This window comes from Protopterus annectens, chromosome 7.part1 (assembly GCF_019279795.1).
Source record: "Protopterus annectens isolate FY-2018-M chromosome 7.part1, PAN1.0, whole genome shotgun sequence".
NCBI lineage: Eukaryota > Metazoa > Chordata > Ceratodontiformes > Protopteridae > Protopterus > Protopterus annectens.
The window spans coordinates 114,911,303-114,928,061 of NC_056740.1; the positions used below are offsets into that span (position 1 = coordinate 114,911,303).

Genomic DNA, 16,759 nt, shown 5'->3' on the forward strand with positions numbered 1-16,759 from the left:
AAGCATCCAAGGCTCTTGGTGTCCCAGCTGAAAATCCTATAAGACAAACCTCCACAAAGTTCATAGGTGGCTCTATAGTTAGACATACTGATACATCCCTAACCATGCTGAGTAAGGAGAAGGTCAAGGTTAGTTGCCCATCAGGTACCACATCATGCATGCACTCAAGTCCTTACACCACAAGTAAACATATGACGTAGTCATAGGACATGTGGGAGTAAACAATGTGAGACATTATCAAACTTCATCTCATAGTCTGTACTGCCTTTGAAGGAAGGGATGCAACAAAATGAAAGGTAAGACTGTAAAAAACTGACTGTGGTAAAATTTGTTCACTTAAAGAATTACTTCTCAGATAAGGACAGGCTTATCTCCAGCAGAAATGCTTCAGTCAAAAAGATTGAATGAGACATTTGATCTGGTTATGCTACATTTGTTAGTTCTGAAAGCAAAAATACGGGTAAACAGAATGCTCAAAAACAAGCTTTCACTAATTATACAAACCTGGACATGGTTTGTTTGAAAAGCTTCAGCTATGGCCCTAAAGAATCCCTGGCATAACTGAGAGTTGTTCGGGACCTGTGTCTTTTACGATCATTACTGGGCATATCTCATATGTGCAAAGGCATCCAGTCAAAGCAGGGATCCAATGTTGTATATTTTCATTTCTTTTAAATGTATGGATTGTCAGATCTGACAGCCCTGACCTCAGAACTAACTTTGCAGTTTCTTCGAATCCATAGCTCTGACTCCTCCCCACCTATAATTCCCTGGACTCTGCCTTAGTTGCTCAGATCTCATTTAATTCTCAAAGATAAAGGACATGTGAAAGAGCTCTCCTCTCTGTGTGCTGCATTATTTTGGAGTTACTCCTCCTCCTACTGAGAGAGTTTTCTCCCTCTTTTTTGCATTTAACACCCTTTCTTGGACTTTTGGTTAAGATAAATTGTAGTTTTAGTATCAGCTGTTAGTTTGCTTAGGGAGTTTAAGGTTTCTCTGTCCTTTTTCTTCCTAGTTGCTTGTTGTAAAAAATGTTATATATATCTATATATATATATATATATATATATATATATATATATATATATGTATGTATAAAATCAACAAAACTAAGTAGACTGTGTGGATAAACAGGTGCTCTCACAACAAAGGAAAATATGAGAAAAAGTAAATGTAAAGAGGACTTAACCACGGCTAAATAAAAGACTGATTTAATAAAATAAATAAATACAAAGGAGAGCGCTTTCGCAGCCAAGCTGCCTCCTCAGACAATTCAAACTGAACAATTCAAGTATTTAAATACAGTCGCCATATGATGACATCACATCAATTCAGCATTTAAAGATACAGCATCAAAAATATACACATCTAAAATATACATAAATACAAGAGATCAGTAACTCATAAACAATGCACATTTGACCATAAAAATAATTAATATATGTCCATGAAAATCATACATTCATTCATAAGAAATACATTCATAAAAAATATTTCCATAAAAATAATATCGTAAAAGTCATACAACATCCTCTCATTTATGTAAAGGTCTATTGGCTAGAAAGGGTTGGACGGATAACTTGTCGTTAAGTCCTTTACCCATATTCGCCCTCATTCTAATAATCCATTTGAACTCACTGTTCTCAACCCTGTTCCTAATGTACTGTACTTCAAAATAATTCTTTTTTTTCCTGCTGTATAACTGATGGGGTAAGGTGTATAGCAAGTTCATGAATGGGGTGGAAGGGATATCTAGAGGTGTAATGTGATGTTAGAGAAAAGTATGTGGGAGATAATATGCTGAGAGGATTGTATGAGATTGTGGTAGAAAGTAATAGTACTGGAGTGATAAAAAAGTATGCTGAGAAGTTGTATGGAAAGGTGTAATACAGAACAGTAATAGAGTACAAGTTTTGTTTATAATAAAGTGTAGTCTGAGTTCTTTCTTAAATTGTATAGGGTGTGTAATGGAGCGTATTTGGGATAGGAGGTTATTCCATGCCTGGGATAGGGTGGATTTATATAGTAGTCTACTGATATTTTTTTTGGGGTTTGTATATATATATATATATATATTGGATTCCATACACTTGGTCGAAAAAAATGATTAATGATTCCAGGCATTGCACTTCACTGAAAGCTCACTTGACTGAACGCTCACTTAGTCAAAGTTCATTTGGTCGAAAATGGAATATAGCCCCTGCCCCACTGCAGTGCAACCCTGGAGTGAGAATATTAAATAAGGGGGGGTGTGGGGGGCATAGCCTCCCACATTATGCTAATAGTTTTTACTAAACATATATATATATATATATATATATATATATATATATATCAATGCATTTCTAATGGATATACCTTCTTATAACAGAGAATACATTAAAATTATGTGGGGGGGGCTACACCACCACACCCCCCATTGTGGGGACTGTGCCCCTCACACCCCCCTTATTTAATATTCTCACTCCAGGGTTGCACTGCATTGGGGCAGGGGCTATATTCCATTTTCGACCAAATGAACTTCAACCAAGTGAGCCTTCAGTCAAGTGAGCTTTCAGTGAAGTACAATGCCTGGAATCATTTTCGACTAAATGAAATTTGACCAAGTGTATGGAATCCATATATATATAGATATATATATATATATATATATATATATATATATATATATATATATATGTGTGTGTGTGTGTGTGTGTGTGTATATATTTGTATATATATATATATGTGTGTGTGTGTATATATATATATATATATATATATATATATATATATATATAGATATATAGATATATATATATATTAGTCTTAGTAATTGATGTCTGTTTAGAGTTGGACTGATGTCTTGGGAGTAATCTTCACTTTTTCTTTAGGTTCTCTTCACCATGTCTAAATCCTCAAGATTCAAAAAGTGTTCAGAGTGTGGAAACAAACTCCAACCCCGGGCCCCACACTCTAAGTTTGTATATTGTGTGGTTGCTGAACATCTGGATGTGGACTTTAAGTTTTGTGCCATCTGTAGTGCCAGAGCCCTTCAGACGAGAAGCGACAAGCTTGTTTTGAAGGTGCAGGTGCTCCTTCCATTACAGACAGGGGCTACTTCTCCAACCTCTCCTGCATCTCCCTCAAAGAAAAATCATCCTATGTCCAAAGATAAGGTGCATGACAATGACAGAGTCACTCAAAGATAAGAAGGACAAACAGAGAAAAGCAACTTCCCAATTAAGTCTGCCAAAAGGTGCTCTCCAGAGCTCACAGCTTCTGTCAGGCCGGACCCAAAAAACACTTGAATATCGCATGTGAAAACTCCTTGAGTCCAATGTCCTTCAGCAAGAACCAGATACTCACTGGGACTGATGCGTCATAGATTGTGCTCCCCTTTTCTGTAGGAAATGAGATACTCCCAACCACCATTGGTGGCGCCATCCACTCAATCATGTCAAAGTCTCATACAGCTGGACATTGATAGGATGATGAGAAATTTTTGAGGATACAAATCTGACTTGGGATTTTCCCAGTACCATCCCCTGGAATTGTGCCACGTTCTGGCCATCATTCTCCTCCACAGACTGAATCCATACTGACTCATCCGTTTGGTCCAAAGTTATTGGATCTGACTGGAACCAGAGCACCGCTGATGGTGCCAGAGCTATGACAACTTTGACACTAGTGTTTCTCTATCACTCTCAACACTGATGCCATTGGATCAAGAAGAGACTCAGAGTGGAAAATTCATCATCAAGTTCTGGGGGGAGGGGGGTGACACCTAGATACTTGCAGCTGCCCCTCCTTCTTTGAGCTTTAGCTCTACACAGCTCAGACCAGAGATCTGCTTTGGGGGTGGGGTAATCTGTGTTGAGGTCTTCCTTGGATCATAGGGTATCTTTGGTGCCAGTGGCAGCTTCAGACTTCAAAGATTTTGCAAGGGTACTGGCAAACTCCAAACAGAAGGCATCTCCAACCAGTAAGGCTTCATCCAAACCCAGCTAGGGTCTGCTTCCTTTCCCCATCATCTTGTCAGACAGAGATAGCTGGTCTCAAGGACTTCCAAGGAGATTTGCTTTGTCAGTTCCTCTTCCAGTTCTGAACCTTCTGTTGCTTCCCCAGAAGGTGTTCACAGAAAGCAGATGTGCAAACGGAAGCACTTAAACTCTTCATCAGTCATTCACTGAAGATAATGACTTAGAGGAAGGGGAGGGTTCCCCTCGATCCCTCTATGAAGATATCACATTTTGAGATATTCTCAAATTGATCAAGCAGAGAAGGGGTTGTCATCCCAAGACCCTTCACCTGATGAGTCTTGCTGATGAGCAGTGTTCTTGGAAGCCTTTGCTTCTGGAGCAACATCATCCTGGGCGGAATCACCTGTTGGTCCCCTTATCAACCTTACAGCTTAATAGGCAAGGAAGAACCCTGATGTGGTGGACCCCAGCCTCCAGAACATGGATTGCATCTTGGCTGCGATTAAGGACAGGAAACACTGCAGGAAGGGTCCACGAGTAGATGTTATGGTGGTATCAGCAGCCACTATAAAAGAACTATCAGAGGAGAATTCATCTCTTCATCCTCCTAACAGAGAGTTTAGGCAATAGACAGATTTGGAAAGTGAGCCTACACATCAGCAACTTTCACCCTTACATCACTGAATGATTTGGCTCATTTAAACAGATCCCAGAGAGACTTAACCAAAGAGATCACCAAGTTCCTCTCTGGGGTATTGCCTGTGATTGTTCAGAAAATGATGGACTCCCAGCTTTCCACCCTGCAAGCCTTCACTAATATGACTATGTGCTTTTCCACTGCACCTGATGGCATGGCCAGAATACTGCCATACCTGGATATATCTTTGTGACTTTGCAGAAGGCTTTTAAGTTGTACTCTGTAAATGCCCCTTATGATGGTTCAACATTATTTGGACCTAAGGTTAAAGGCACACTGACCAGGAGTCAACAGGATGGTAAGACTCTCTCTGGAGTGGGAGTCCGCTTCTCAGTCCTGCAAAGATCTTTCTTAAAGAACCAAAGACTGGGGAAGAAGATGTAGTTCCACAAATCAGAGTTCCTGCCATGACTCCCAAAGTGATAGACCTTCCTGTGGCAGAGGGTGAGGCAATACTAATGGACAATGCCCTACAGGCAGAGGTGGACCACATAATCAGGGCTTTCATGGTCCCTTTATGGAGAAAGCCTATCAGCATCTCTGAACATCTGCCCAACTGCTGCACTCTGGAGGCAGTTGGGGGCAACTATCTTTGCATCCTCAAGGCTGGGACAGAATAACTTCAAATTCCTAGGTATAAAAGATAATATACAGAGGATATTCAATTTCTATTTCCCTTCCACCTCTGAAAAAGAAGAAAGTCGCCAATGTTCCACCAAGTCAGTGGGACTTAGAGCTATAGAAATGTCTAGGCTTTTAGAAAAAAAAGTCATCCAACTGGTCCTCCACAACCAGACAGACTCCAGAGTCTATTCAAGATTCTTTTTTAGTACAAAAGAAAACAGTGAACCTCAGATGTATTTTGGATCTCAGGTCTCCTAAACCAATTTGTGAAACAGACAAAATTCTGGATGGTCACAGTTCAGTCTATTTTACCCCTCCTGAGGAAGGGTGATTGAATGTTCTTTATAGATTTCCAGGATGCCTACTCTCATGTCAAAATAGTAAAGCCCTCCAGGAGAATTCTCCACTTCTGGCTAGGAGACAATCACTATCAACTCTGGGCACTGCCACTTCTCACCACAGCCTCCAGGGTGTTCTCCAAGATCATGGCAGTGGTAGCAGTGCATCTGTATCTGCTGGGGATGCAAGTCTTCTCATACCTCAACAACTGGCTCCTAACTGCTACCTTCAATCATCTACTGCTCCGACACCTGGACCAGGTGCTCCACTTGTTACTGGACTTAGGAATAGCTGTAAACCTACCAAAATGTCAACTGATCCCAATACAGAGCACAGACTTTATAGGATGCCACCTAGATACCAGCCAGAAAATAGACAGCCACTTTGTCTCACAGCCTTACAGGTACACCCATCACCACCAGCGAGGTTAGTTCTGTGTCTTTTAGGCCTCATGATGTCCACAGTTTAATGCTCCTCCTGGACAGATACTTTAACAGTACAATTGTCTCAGTCCATCCACCCTTTACATTCAAAGATTCAAATTATTCAAGTCTACAAACAACAAACCACTTCATGGGTAATGTCCCCAGGTATAACAGAGGGTCACCCTTTCCAGACAGATCACTGATTGCAAAAGTAACCAAGGATGCCTCCCTTCTATGGTGGGGGTGGGGAGGCATTTCAAAGGAAGGCTGGTCCAAGGTATATGGTTGCCACCAGACATCAATCTTCACATCAATGTCTTGGACTTGAGAGAAGTCTTTCTAGTGTTGTAGGCATTTCAGGACTTCCTCCCCAAGGATGTGATTTCCATACAACATGTCAGTGGTATAGTACATCAACAAGCAAGGGAGAATATATTCTTACCTTCTATTTGGAGAGGTCAAGAGAGTTTGGCAATGACTGATGTCTTCACAATGCTTTCTGATAGCAATTCACATCCTAGGGTTGTCCATTGTACTAGCAGACAAATTGAGAAGAATGTTCCTGAAGCCTCACGAGTGGTCCTTCAGTCTTACAGTGATGTGTTTAATATTCAGTGACTTGGGCAAACCTTACTGCAACTTTTTTGCATCTTACCTAAATAAGAAATGCAGCAGGTATTTTGCCCTGATCCCTCCACAGGGAGGGTCACTGAGGGATGCTCTGGTCCACAAGTGGCAGCAGACCTCCTATATGCCTTCCCTCCTTTACCCCTAATCAACAAATTCATACAGAAAGCAAAACAGTGCAAGGCCAGGGTGATCTTTATTGCTCCCTTTAGGATCCAATAGACATGTTTCCCCTACCTATGGCCTCTACCTGTACATTCCCCTTGCATGGTGGATCATTATCCATACCTGGTGGCCCACCCATCCGGACTGGCCCCTCTCGGTCAGAAGTCCATGAAGTTAACTGCATGATTCCTCCAATTTTAACCATAGCCAGAGATGTCAGGTTTTCCCCTACAGTAGTTCATATGGTTTTCCCCGGCAGTAGTTCATATTCTTTCTCCTTCTCAGAAACCATCCACTGCAAAAAATTGCCAGAGTAAATGGAAAACATTTTTTTTTTATCTGGGCCTTCTCTAAAAGCCTGGACCTCTTTTCAGCTTCTGTTCCATCTGTTCTAGAATTTTTATCTGATCTCTTTGATAAAGGTTCCAGATTTGCCACCATCAAGGTACAGCTGGTGGCAAGTTTCATGTTGGATGTAAAGACATTCCAATAGCTTCACTGAAAATTTCCAAAGCTTTCCTGAAAGATACCTTTCTGCTAAGATCCCCCACCTCCCTGTGACATCACCATTATGCTATAAGCCCTGACACTGCTTCCATTTGAACCCACAATGACAGCAGACCAAAAATGTCTTACTTGGAAAACAATCTTCCTAATGGCAGTGACATCAGGCATACAATGTCGGACTTACTGGCTCTTTCATGTAAGCCTCCTTATCTGGTATTTCACAAACATAGTGTTTCCCCTTAGAACTATCGCATCCTTTACTCCTAATGTGGCACCCAAAGTAAATCTAAATCAGTCCATATACTTGCCTGTTTTTTCCCCAGGTATTCAAAGAAAGGAGAATACGTGATGCATATCGTCCACAGGCAGCTCACATTCACAGAACAAACTAAGTCAGAAGAGGTGATCAATTGTTCATTTCATTTTCTAAACCAAAGTTGGAAAGGGCTGATACTACGGTTACTTTGTCCAGATGACTGTCAGACTCTGTCTCCTTTGTCTATAATAAGAAGAATTTACCCTTGGCAGGTAAACCAAAAGCTCATTCAACTCGGGCAGTTTCCATTTGGCTTTCACAGAGACTATCCATTGATCACATTTGTGCTGCAGGCCACTTGGGCTGTGATACATACCTTTATGTCTCACTGTAAGCTGGACACAGTCCAAATCATGTTCCTTCTTTGGTTCCACCATACTCAGGAATGTCCTTCCTTGATACCACCCAGTTTGGCAGCTTGGAATTCTGTCCCATATCTTTGAAACAGAAGTTATGCACTTACCATATCGTTAGATCCATGTTGTCTGATTTTCATTAGTTCAAACTACCTCCCTCCTGACCCCTTCAAAATTGCCACCCATGGCGTAAAAATGATTGAGTGGACATTACTCCCTGTCTGTGCACAGTCATGTGACACTGTACTCACTACTTCTCAACAGGTTGTGAATATTCTAGGGGTTCCTTCTATAGAATGGTTCCTTCTATAGAATGGTTTTTGATATCACATAAGTGGGAGAGGCAAATTCCATCAAAATGGTGGAGTCCAAAGAAGCTTTGAAGTCGGTGTTGAGGTCAGATCCGGTCGGATCCTATACCCATATGGTTGAACCAGATGAAAATTAGACAACATAGATCTAACATTATGTAAATACGTAACTTTCCTTCCACAGAGACTGAAACAGTCCTTATACTTGAAAAGGGCATGATTCCTCCAGCAACAGAGAGATCCCCTAATGTTTATTGCTAGAGTTATTTAATATAATTACAGAAGCTGTGCAAGACATGAAAACCCATACCAACTCCTGTCAAGACCGATATCCATAAAAACCTCTTAACCTCCATCTCTGGTGATGGAAGACTTTCTTTAGAATTTTCAGATCTGTTGTTTCCACCACAGTGAGGCTCTCCAGAAGTGAAAGATATGTCTCTCCTAGTCTAAAAGATTAAGCTAGCTAGTGGCAAAACCTTCTTCATGGGAAACAAGAATAACTTCTAGTTGATCACTGGCCTAGACTTTCTTAGTTCAAAAATGACAGTGAATCTCCGAAATTGTAAACTAACATCTAATGGCCCTGGCTCTAATCTCCTAACTTCTGATACTAACTCACTTCCTATATTCCACTTGCAACCAGATCCAACTCACATTATCTGTAACCTCCTACAAAAACTTAAGCCAACAAACCCATCAGCAGACCAACTACCAGCAGAATATCTGCAAAAAGCTGCCAAAGCCATAGCCTATCCTATATCAATCCTGATAAATAGAACCATAAAAGAAGGAAACATCCCTACCATCTGGAAGGTCTCCCACATCATACCCACACACAAGGGTGGGAACTCTAATGAATATTCTAATTACCGTCCAATAGCATTACTTTCTCCTTTGGCTAAAATAATGGACAGATGCATCCATAGACGATTACTAGACCACTTACTGCAAAACAATCTACTTGCAAAATGTCAGCATGGTTTTAGGCCATTCCATAGTACTACCACTGCTCTCTTATCCTTCTCTGATAGCATAAATCATAACAAAAATAACAACATTCTCTCCTCAGCACTCTTTATCGACCTCTCAAAAGCTTTTGACATGGTTAGCCACCACTTACTTATCAATGGATTAAAATCGCTTTCTCTTGATACTCTGGCTATACAATGGTTCCAGTCTTACCTAAATAACAGACAACAGGCTGTGCTTTGGGACAACAACCTATCTTCCCATCTCCCTGTTACCCTGGGAGTTCCCCAGGGCTCTATTCTTGGTCCCCTCCTATTTTCAATTTATATAAATGACCGTCACCTAGCTATTACTCAAGCTACCTGTATTCAATATGCAGATGATTCTACAATAATCTGCTCAGCTAATTCTTCATCTGAACTGTAGTCCTTAACCCAGAAAATGTTTACCATAGTAGAAAACTTTTTACAATGCTGCCTCCTCCTGAACCCCAAAAAGACAAATCTTTTACTCTTCACACCCACCCGCAAATCTACCCCAATAGACTTCTCAGTTCATTCTAATAATGGTACTCTTACATCGTCAGATCTAACAACTAACTTCTAGGAATAACAATAGATAACAACCTTACCTATGAAACTCACATTAACAACACTATTAAAACTGTTAAAAGGAAACTGAGCTCCCTTTATAGGATTAAACCATTCCTTATTCCACAAGCCAGAACTTCTATTGCCCACACCCATTTAATCTCTACACTTCTCTATGCTTCATCCATATATACAAATCTGACAAAAAGCAACCTTAACAAGTTGTCAAACACTTATAATAGCATTTAAATACAAAAACAAAAATGAATCAGAACAAAGGAAGCGGCACTTGAATGGCAAAGTTATAAATTTAATAAAATGATGTTATAAATTTAATAAAATGATATTAAACGCTTTTTGTTTGTGTAACATGCACAAACTTCTTCAAGCAAATGGTTACAAATAGCATACGCCTTATAAATACTAGCAGATGTCAATTCAATAAGGCAATCAAATAGTGGAATACTAATTGACATTTAAAGAAGTAGTGAACTTATAAAACCACCTACGGTTCAAACTGGTATACACATTAAACCTCCTACTTAGAAACTAAAAGGTAACTAACTATAACCTAATATCAATAAGAATAAAAAATTGAAATATTAAAAACAAGAAGTGAGAACTTAAAATAAACAAATATCTAGCAAGTTTATCTTGCTAAACTTTTAATCTTAAAGATACTGCTGATAGAACAGTTTTCATTTAAACTAGGGACGTTGTATGCATTCAGTCTAATTTGCCAAATGAGTTCAAGCTCTTCCAATTTTAAGCCCGTTGGACCTCCACTTTTATTCTGAATAACCTGGTCTATCACCATAAATTTGAAATTGTGATCTGGGTGACAGAAAACATGTTTGGCCAAAGCATTTCCATGTTTATTTTTTCTAATAGCATAGATGTGTTCATAAATGTGGTCACGGAGTCATCTCTCCGTCTTACCAATGTAAAATGCCAAGCAACTCTGACACTGGGCTAAATAAATAATCATTTTAGAGTTACAATTAACTCTATGCTTCAAGCTATAGATTTGGTCTTCCACCTTGAAACTGTTAGATTCCATGACATATCTGCAGTAATTGCAAGATTGACATTTATACATACCTACAGATCTACTTTCTTTTTTGGAAAACCTCTCTGTGGGTAATGAAGTCCTTACAGATGCTGTTTCACAGGACAACCCTAGAATGACTGAAAGTGTACAGAACAATCATGGGTCAGGTCATTAGAACTTGAGATCTAATAACCCTAATTTTTTAGGAGCCAGACCGAAACAAACATCAACGAGGCTGAATCAGACTGGCAAATGGAACTTGAAACAATACAGGAACTAGCTTCTCCTTTGGAAGTTACTAATACTAATGTTTTAGTTCCTGAAGTTGATGTTGTTTCTTCTGTTTCTTTAAGTAGTAAACATAATTTATCTGGCTGGTTTGTTGATGTTTCTTTTGCACCTAATAGTATAAGATATTATGAAGGGAATAATTTAGTGACTCCTAATTTACCTGTTATATTGACTAATATTGATGGTGACTTTAAGGTTTACAACTACTCTACAGTAACCATCACACAAGAACAAGTAGAGCTTTTTTCAAAGGGTTACACTTATGTTCCCGCCCAGAGATTGGACTTAGTTAAGACTATTATTGACATTAAATTGTTCACGAGGAAACTTAACTTTAATTTAATGATGGGCGGCAACAGTACTTTAAATAATAACCCTTTCAGAATTTCTAATGTTTATAATCCACCATTACACCCACTGTCAAATGTTTTTGAACAAATGTGTGAGTTAGACATTCATCAGAAATTTAAGTCAGGATATAATTTTCCTACCTTTGGTAATGGTTCCAAAGTAGAAAAGGAGTGCATCTATCTCATCAAATTGTAAGACATTCGGATTTGTAAATCAGACAAGAGTGGGGGCCTAGTCATTTTTGATAGTGATGACTACAAAGCAAGAATGTTACACTTATTAGATAGTCCATCTTACCTCCCCAGTTCAAGATCTGAGACTAATGGTGCTTACAGCACCATAAAGAACAGCATTGAGGAAATGTTTATTAAGGGTAGGATTGATCAGAACATCTTTAATTACATGTGTACATCATATCCTAGGTTCCCCCACTTGTTTGGAATACCTAAAATACACAAAGATATTTACAATCCCCCGATGCGCCCACTTTTGGATGGTAGGGGTTCTCCCACATATCCATGTGCCAAAATCGTGGATGCCGTCTTACAGAAGTACTTAGCCAAGATCAACCATATATGTAAGGATTCTTGGTCATTTCTTGACAAAATTAACCATTTAGACTTTAACTCCACTTACAACTTTCTTACTGTGGATGTTAAAGATCTGTACACATGCATCCCACATGATATAGCTTTGGAATGGGTTAATCAATTTTTGAGAATAAAGAGAGCAGTAAATACTGAGATGTCACTTGTCAACAAACTTTTGGTGTTGATTCTTGACAATAATTACTTTATGTTTGCAGACAACTTCTACCTACAGAAAGTTGGTGTCGCAATGGGCTCCCCTTGTGGAGCAAGCGTAGCCAACTCAGTTATGGCCAACTGGGAACATCTATGTGTCTTTAATAATTGTGAATTTAAGGATAAATTCATTTTCTACACTCGTTACCTTGACGATATTTTTATATTGCTAGACGGTGACAGCATACTTGGTGATAAGGTTGTGGACTATTTTAACAAATCCACACACTTTTTACAGTTTACTTTTACATTTAGTAATGTGGCTATAGCCTACTTGGATATATAGTTAAATAAGGACTTGAGCCTTCAGAATTTCACTGCTAGAATCCACAGGAAGAGTACGTATTCAAACTCTTTCTTACACTATTCAAGTTGTCACCCCTACCACCAGAAGCGAGCAGTTGTCAAGGGCCAATTCAATAGGGCAGCCAGTATCTTCACTCTTGACGATAACTTCCACGCTGAATGTTCTTTTTTAAAGAACATGTTTCTTCATCGAGGCTACCCAGACCAAATGGTCAGTGACATCATAGAAGAGGTCTCGCGTAAATGGCTTTGTCGTGTTTACAAACCAATCCTGGATGGGGTACATATGCAACATCAACATAATGATGGGTTAGATACATCACTGACTCAAGTTTGTACTGCTTCCCTAGACTTGGACCTTCAAGGGCCCAAGTTTATTACAACTTACAGTATTAACAGCAAAGACTGTTTTGAGTTTTTATGTAAAAACTGGGCAACCTTGAGGAGTGACCCTAGGGTGTTTCAGAGACTAGGTGATCAACCAAAAGTGACTTATAGGAAAGCCAAAAATCTTAAAGTATTTTTTGAACAACAGAAGCAGGGTCCAAGTAGATCTTTAGGTATGTATAAATGTCAATCTTGCAGTTACTGCAAATATGTTATGGAAATAATTTTTTTTCTAGGCTTATAATTGCCCCAGGGCAGATAGCCTAGTATGAACCTATGAACCTATGAATCTAACAGGTTCAAGGTGGAAGACCAAATCTATAGCTTGAAGCATAGAGTTAATTGTAACTCTAAAATGATTATTTATTTAGCCCAGTGTCAGAGTTGCTTGGCATTTTACATTGGTAAGATGGAGAGATGACTCCGTGACCGCATTTATGAACACATCTATGCTACTAGAAAAAATAAACATGAAAATGCTTTGGCCAAACATGTTTTCTGTCACCCAGATCACAATTTCAAATTTATGGTGATAGACCAGTTTATTCAGAATAAAAGGCGAGGTCCAACTGGCTTAAAATTGGAAGAGCTTGAACTGATTTGGCAGATTAGACTGAATGCGTACAACGTCCCTGGTTTAAATTAAAACTGCTCTATCAGCAGTATCTTAAAGATTAAAAGTTTAGCAAGATGAACTTGCTAGATATTTGTTTATTTTAAGTTCTCACTTCTTGTTTTTAATATTTCAATTTTTTATTCTTATTGATATTAGGTTATAGTTAGTTACCTTTTAGTTTCTAAGTAGGAGGTTTAATGTGTATAACAGTTTGAACCGTAGGTGGTTTTATACGTTCACTACTTCTTTAAATGTCAATTAGTATTCCACTATTTGATTGCCTTATTGAATTGACATTTGCTAATATTTATAAGGTGTATGCTATTTGTAACCATTTGCCTGGAGAAGTTTGTGCATGTTACACAAACGAAAAGCGCTTAACATCATTTTATTAAATTTATAACATCATTTTATTAAATTTATAACTTTGCCATTCAAGTGCCGCTTCCTTTGTTCTGATTCGTTTTTGTTTTTGGACTTATAATAGCATTGCCAGATTTTCCACAGCCTCCGCTTTCAGGACCCACCACTGTCATAATCTGAAACAACTAAGCTGGCTAGAGCTACAAAATCTGCTCCATTATAACCAACTCTCCATTGCCCACAAAATCCTCTTCCAACCAACTAAAACTCCAATACTTTCAAGCCTTTTTACCCCATATAAAAACCTTAAGACATTACGCTCATCTAATAAATTACTAGTATCCACAAGTAAAGCCAACAATACTGCTGGTAGTTCTTTGTTCTCTAATGCTGTTGGAAAAAACTGGAACCGACTTCCAAATTAACTGACATCACTGCCCTCATTACCACTATTCAAACAAAAATTGACACTTTGCCTTAATATACACTGGTTGTGCCCCTGTACAAACCCAGACTAATCCAAAATATCATTGTTGTCATCCTCTGATGACCTACTACTTCTTATCTAGTACTTGTACTATCAAGGACTTGCACATATCAGTTCCTATTCTATCCTAAATGAGCATAAAGAAAACAATTATATTTCCTTGGGAATAGAGTTTCTAACAAACTTAAATAATGTTCTGTAATAATTTAGTGTATTCAACTGTTGAAATGTTATGTAATTATCTGTAAAACAACTTCTGTACATGTACTCTATATGGCATGTTAAACATTTAATATATTAATCATTCTTAGTTGGAGCTTATCTCCCCGGGCCTCTACTGAAAATTGACATATATTCCAGATAGACTAGCCCAGTCAACAAATGTAAAATAAAATAAAATTAAATAAAATAAATAATTATTTATAAATGCTTTACACTGAAAATGTATAGTCTAATTTTAAAAAATGTTACAGACTCTTACTTTTTCCCATACTAAAAAAATACAGCTTATTCAGAGATTTGTTCGAAAAGAACTTTATAGGTGCATTATCATGTGCATTAAATAGTTAAACTATATGGTAGAGATTATTAAAAGTAAATATTCCACTGTGCCATATACTTAGTTGGCATTAGATAAAACTGGTTCTGAGCTCCTCCCTCATCACAGCTAGCTTTGTTACTGCTACACAAGGCATCTCAGTGGTTTACAGCTATAAAACTATGGGAAGGTGTATTTGAAATAATGATTAAGGTATTCACCTCACAGACACAAGGTACAAGGTTCAATTCTGACCTCAGATTATTGGCTAGGCTTAAAATAGCCCTTAAGAAAAGTTAGCTTGGTACTCACCTATGAACCATACACAATAGGTTTAATACAACTTTTGTTTCTCTTGAAGCTTAAATTTCTTATTATAGCTGTTTAATCATTTGAGGTGGCTGCAGTTATTATGTTAATATATAACAAATGTGGACTCCACCAGCCCAGTCTTGTGCCATACTGCAGCCATTGCTACAGCCTGCTCATATCCACTTTATCACGGTGGTCGGACATTAAATCATGATTCTGTTACTCCCAGGAAATAGCAAAAGAATATTCTCCTTTCTACTAACAAGACATAATTTCCCAGGAGCCTAGAACTTAATGTGTGAGTTTTAATAAGGAGCAAAAGACCAAGCCAGGTGCAAAATATTGCAGTATTTTGCACAGTGGTTTGTGTCGGCTCATGCATAGAAGCATGCATGTCTCAAGAACATGGTGTTGCAGTCAGTAGTAATTCAGAGAAATATACCTTCTGTCCTCTGGAAAAGCAGATTTGTCAACCCCATGAAAGTCATGCAGCCTCACCTGCAGCATCCCTCTTGTACTGCAGACTTTCATTATCTGTTACCTGTACTGCAGGGACCAGAAGTACAGCTGTTGCAGCAGTAACACAGTCAACACTAAATTATCATATTTTAATGAAAAAATACTCAGTACGTTCAGTACGTAGTCTACATCATCAAGAAGAAAAGTAATGAGGGCTTGTTATTTTTTAAATCTGTCTTCAAGTTTCCCTGAAAGACTTATGAAACCCCCATTATTGTCTACATGTGACAAACAGCTACCTCTTAAAAGTTTCAGGAAACTAAGCAATAAAATATCTCTGCCTGCTAGCTTAGATAACAGGAATCTTAAAGGAGAGGAATATTTCTTGTGATAATAAATTACAATTACTATTTACTATTTCTGCTGCTGCTACATACAATAAGTTTCAAACTTTCATGCTGATTGTATTCTGCACATAAAAAAAAAAATCAATACAGACATTTAAAAACACATACCTGATTTTCATCATGAGACATTCTCATCTGTTCCTTAATAACAGACATTCTGGCAGCTTCTTCTTTTCTCAAAACTCTCTCCTTCTTCAGCTCAGGACTCCAGAAAGTTTTAATGCTGTTCATTGATGTTCCAAGCTTACTGTCTTTAATATCAAGTTCCTTTCTCAGAAGTTCATTCTCCCTTTGTAGATCCTTCAGTTGTGCTTGTAGGTCAAGCATTGCAGTATCCCTTACTTGTCTTAACGCTGATGGAACAGGATGGTGATGAGAAGAGGTTGTGAGGCTGCCATGTTGATCAGTGTAAGAAAGAACATCTGTATGTGTAAGCCCTGCTGAAGCAATATTTGGGCTGCTTCCCATAGCTGTGACTCTACCACCATACACAGCAC

At 38.5% G+C, this 16,759-nt stretch overlaps 1 protein-coding gene across 1 annotated transcript in view; it reads right to left on the minus strand.

The window, feature by feature from the left end:
• Positions 1–16,759, minus strand: part of ERC2 (ELKS/RAB6-interacting/CAST family member 2) — a 6,021,505-nt gene that overhangs the window by 5,585,888 nt on the left and 418,858 nt on the right. Inside the window, exon 2 of the mRNA XM_044078585.1 lies at positions 16,371–16,759. This exon is cut by the window's right edge and continues 413 nt beyond it. Within this exon, the coding sequence (XP_043934520.1) occupies positions 16,371–16,759 (389 nt within the window). The remainder of the gene's footprint in view (positions 1–16,370) is intronic.